Consider the following 4,900-nt stretch of genomic DNA (forward strand, 5'->3'; position numbering starts at 1 on the left):
TTAGTCTCCCTGCTAATCCCGACTAGGAGAAAAAAGAGTGGTGTTGAGGGATCTGACTGGAAGGAAATTACAAACTACGTTGTCAATTCTTGAAACTAATCCATGAGCCCCATGAAAAACTCTCTAGGTCTGTTCCTCTCAGGGCATTAAATAATTCTCTTTTTGCTTCTAACGTAGTCCCATGATTTTATTTCCTAAGAAACTTGAGGAAGTTTACAGATTTGAACTATTTGTCCATCTACTTAGTCAGCTGCCCACCCAGAGCTTTCATGATCCAGTCAAAATCACAACGTATCCATTGGGCTTCAGGGCAGAACACGCATCCTCAGATGATTGTTGTTGTTGTACATAGAAAATAGGGAATACAGCTAAGATGAATACTAGGGAGTTCCCAAATGGCAATTCCATTTTCATTCCTTCATTAAAATTATAAAACCCATCATAATTCACGGTTAGCAATAAACATGATCATTATGCTACATCGTAAACCACACCTTCTGATCGACAGAAAATGAGAATGATAATATTATAAAATAAAATAACAATGATAATAATGCCATAACTTAAGATCTTTCATGTAGTCCAGCTACAGAATTTATACAAAATGGAATAATTTAATGCAAACAATACTGTTCTCTGTATAAGTTAAACATTTTCCTTCATTCTACCTAAGAGCTATAAATCATAGACAATACATTTTAAATCAATGTCTCAACATAAAGTGTAAACAACTGGAGGGATCAAACAAGCAAAAGGAACTGCTCTAAATTCCCTCCTGCCTTTCCTTTTTGGCTGATGCAATTAGTGAAACCCAGAGGAGAGGCAACATTTTCATCTGCACTGGAAATGGTAATAGCTGTCGGTGCAAGTCTTTCCTAACGTTCAACATGATGCAGTGTCAGTCAAGAGAATCAAGAGGCTGTTGGACAGTAATCTGTCCTGGAGACACAGACAGGAACTAGGTCAACATCTGTTTGTAAATCGAATTCTAGATAAGATTTTTCTTAAAGCCAAGGTGCCATGACGAAGTACCTTGGGATGCTTTTCAGAGGCTGTGACCCTGGAGACAGGAAGGCCCTCTTGCTTTTGACAATGTGAAAACCTTTCCGATCCTTGCTCAGCATCGCTTGTTCGTTCCACAAATTTCTAAATCCAATTATTCAAAATGGCATTGATTTGCAGTGAAATAAATGATATTTTACAAGCAGCATTTAACAAAAGTGCTGTTACGTTGGGAGAGGAGTTGCCTTTTGCAAGTTGCTTGTTTTGCCTTTATTCTGACAGTGATAGCCAGTCACTAAAGCTTCCAGGATAGAATGAGTTAATGAATAAAAATAAGGGGATGGTTTGGATTAGACATTGGACAGACACACGCACACATCCTAGCTGCCTTCAAAATTTGTTCTCCTACTTGAATCAATATGACTCTAGCAGATAAGCAACCTGGTTCCAGAGAGGGGTGATCCCATCTTCACCTTGTAGCTCAACCGAGCCATCCTGAGAATGTACTTTTAAAACTTCCACATTGGCTCTTTTAACACTGTTGTAGACGGTCCTTTTTTCGTATCTTTTTCTTCTCCTCATCATACCCCACTACCCTTTTTCCTAAAAGTCAGCAGGTAGAAAGGAAATAAGCTATAAGAAAATGGCACTTGAGTCTGCAAGATCAACACATCAGTCATGGTAACACATTTGTCAAGGTAAGGACAACGACAGCATTAAAAAGGGAAGTATTTGCCAAGGACAAGGTTTGATACTATCTGTAAGCCTCACTACCAAATGCTGCTTAAAATTTTAAAAATGAAATTAGTTTCCACATATACAGTTTTGTTTTTTTTCCTCCTAGAGGAAGTACATGCCCTCAAAGACAAGTATCTGGTCCCCAAACTTTTTAAGGTTCTTTCCATCACCCAGCTGGACAATCTGGTTGAACTTAATGTGGTCTGTTCACAAGTTGCCTGGACTTGCTTTTCTTTTGCTGTTGCTTATGTTCTAAAATGCTCAATATGTCTTGCTCTGGCTCTTCTTCAGTCACTTATGGCCAAAAGACCTGGTCCCCTATTCAAGCAGCAATAATACCTCCCAGCCCCACAAATTCCCAAGGATGTTGCTCCTAAATTTCACTTCTTTTTCGCTTTTCTTTCTTTCCTCTCTTTTTTTTTTGCAAGAAATTATTGTATCTTTCTCTATATCATATATAGTTCACTCTTTACAGTACAAAGTGTTAAAATGTCAAACAAAAATAAATATCAATGTTACAGTAGCTAGAATATTCAATAAAATAGATCCCTGCCATTCTTGATTGAAATGTTCAATGAGACTTAATTTCATTTGGATATTTTTTTTCCAGAGATTTGCGAAGTCTCATGTTCCTGTTATTGCAGCTTATTTCTAGGGGTAGTAAAGATAGGGCAGTTCTCTTCCCAGACAGAAAGCAGGTAGAGAGTGGGAAGAGTCTGGGGGTGGGGTGGATTTGAAATGCCAGTATAGTTATGAGATCTTCAGGACGTGTATTCCTTCATTACCAAGTAGCGGAGCTGTAGTGTTTATTGGTCCTAACTGTGGCATCAGAACACTCCCCCTCTGAAGAGTCACAGTCCGATTCTTCAAACTGCATAGGGTTCTGCAAAGTCAAGACAAAATAAAGCCTTAATTTATTGCTACAGGCACGCAGTAAACATGTATTGAACACCTCCCACACAACAGGCACTGTGCTTGGTGGGGGGCTGCAAAGATAAATGAGATCAGGTCCTGTCCCTGTGGGGCATATGGAGAAAGAAGACCCATGGAGATGAGATGATGACAACTACAACAATCCTAACAGTACCCCACCCCATACACTTACATAGCATTTACTATGCTCCAGGCACCGTCGAACAAGCTTTACCTCTGTTAATCCACGTAATCCTCACAACACCCCTATGAGACAGATGCTATCATCCCCATTTTATAGATAAGGAAACTGACCTACAGAGAGGATAAGTGTCTTGCAAGGTCACATGGTAAGTGGAAGGGCAGTCAGATTCCAGGGTATACATTTATAACCACTGTGCTATCCAGCCTCTCCGAAGGCAATATTACATACATGCCTTTATACATATGTGCACGCACACACACACATACGTGTAAAGTGTTACATGTGCTGTGACAGCATCATTCAAGGGACAGTGAGGACGTGGAGGAAGGAGGCTCGGACCTTTAACCTTGTTGGAAGATGGGGTCAGGAGGAAGTGATGTTTGAGTTAAATCTTGAAATGAAGGGTTCCTGAGCAGTTGAATGTTTGTGCCTCATTTGGGAGAAACTGCCCTCGTTTCTGGAAGCTCTGTTGATCCCTGTACTTCTACTTACTTCATGGAGACAGCTGCATCTTACATGCTAAACGAAAATGTAAAGGCCCTAAGGACTTGACCGTACGCTAACCGAAAAGACCTAGGGAGGGATCAGCGACGAGAGCAGGGAGAAGCCCCCACCTCATAGCCACGTTCCTCCGCACACAGCTTGCCCAGCGACATCTGCGTCTTCACGCGGCGCACAGCACACTCCTTGTCAGAGAGCCCGTCTGAGTGCGAGGATATCTCAATGGGGATCTCCGGCGTCTGGGACAGCAGGTCGTCTAGCTTCTCTGCCAGGCGGTCTTCAAGTTTATCAGCTAACTCATCAGGACTGTTTGAGTGGTCACTGGTATTTCCCTCCTCTCCATCGGACACGGAGAAATTCTCAGAGCTGAAGGTTGAGTACGACTGGCAGCTGCTGATACAGCGATGGGGCCTAGAACCAGGAAGACCCGAGGAACTTAATCACGGAACAACCACTTTCCTCTCCTATCTGTCAGTCAGTCTCGGTGAGAGATAATCTAGTTTTTTTCCTGTCCCTGAGAAGGACTAAAAATCAAGACAGGTAGAAACTATTTAATTTTAAAGCAACAGAGATGTGCTATGGACTGAATTGTGTCCCCCTCCCCTAAATGCTGTGCCAAAGACCTAATGCCCAGTGTAACTATATTTGGAGTAGGGCTTTTAGGAGGTAATTAAAATTAAATGAAGTCCTAAGAATGGAGTCCTAATGAGATAGGATTTGTGGCCCTCTTCTCTTTCCCATCTTCCCTTTCCTCCCCGTCTTTAAGTGCGGGCGCTGAGGAAAGGCCCTGTGAGGACACAGGGAGGAGGCCACCGTCTGCAAGCCAGGAAGAGAGCCCTCACCCGAAACCAAACCCTCTGGCATCTTGATCTTGAACTTCCCAGCCTCCAAAACTGTGAGAAATACATTTATGTTGTTTAAGTCACCACCTAGTCTATGGCGTTTTGTTATGGCAGTGTCCAGGGTGACTAACACAAGGGGGAAATTTAAATTTCTCTTTCATTTGGTTTATATGTTTATGTGACTAAACACTACACTCCAAGCTGATGGCTACCACTGGTCTTTGAAAAAAAGTCAGCTTGTCTAATCACACTGTGTACATGTATGCATAGTATGGAAATGTCCAAACTGAAATTATGGCTTCGTATTCAGAGAGTCAGAGAATCTCAGAGGTGAAAGAGACTTTGGAGATGCTCTGTTCTAACTCATTTCCCAGATGAGAAAACTAGAGCCAGAGAAGGGAAGTGACTTGTTCAAGGCCACACCATCAGAGAAGGTAGAGCTGAGGCTTGGGACAGGTCTACTCACACCCTGCTCAGTGTCCTTCTCTACCCACCACCTCCACCCCAGCTGCATTTCCCAGAGCCCAGTATCCACTGGCCTTCCAGGCATTGGGCCCTGGAAGGCCAAGTGCCTTCACCACCCCTGTTTACTGACCCCCAACAGAAAAGAGTGCTCACTCTGCAGCTGTGAGCACTGCCCCGCTAGTTAGTGAGGGGCTCATTCCAGTTAACATCTAGGTTTAGCTTTTTTTTTTTTTTT

General features: G+C 42.6%; 1 protein-coding gene across 1 annotated transcript in view; it reads right to left on the reverse strand.

Annotated features, from left to right (window-relative positions):
* Window positions 1–2,137: 2,137 nt before the first annotated feature.
* The window catches only part of MAP3K13 (mitogen-activated protein kinase kinase kinase 13), a 42,485-nt gene continuing 39,722 nt past the window's right edge, over window positions 2,138–4,900 (reverse strand). The window contains exons 12-13 of the mRNA XM_012642396.1: window positions 3,472–3,769; window positions 2,138–2,623 (exon numbers count right to left, since the gene is read on the reverse strand). Coding sequence (XP_012497850.1) covers window positions 2,522–2,623; window positions 3,472–3,769 — 400 coding nt within the window. The 3' untranslated portion in view covers window positions 2,138–2,521. The remainder of the gene's footprint in view (window positions 2,624–3,471; window positions 3,770–4,900) is intronic.

The sequence above is a fragment of the Propithecus coquereli genome, unplaced genomic scaffold (assembly GCF_000956105.1).
Source record: "Propithecus coquereli isolate 6110/MARCELLA unplaced genomic scaffold, Pcoq_1.0 Scaffold10, whole genome shotgun sequence".
NCBI classification, from domain to species: domain Eukaryota; kingdom Metazoa; phylum Chordata; class Mammalia; order Primates; family Indriidae; genus Propithecus; species Propithecus coquereli.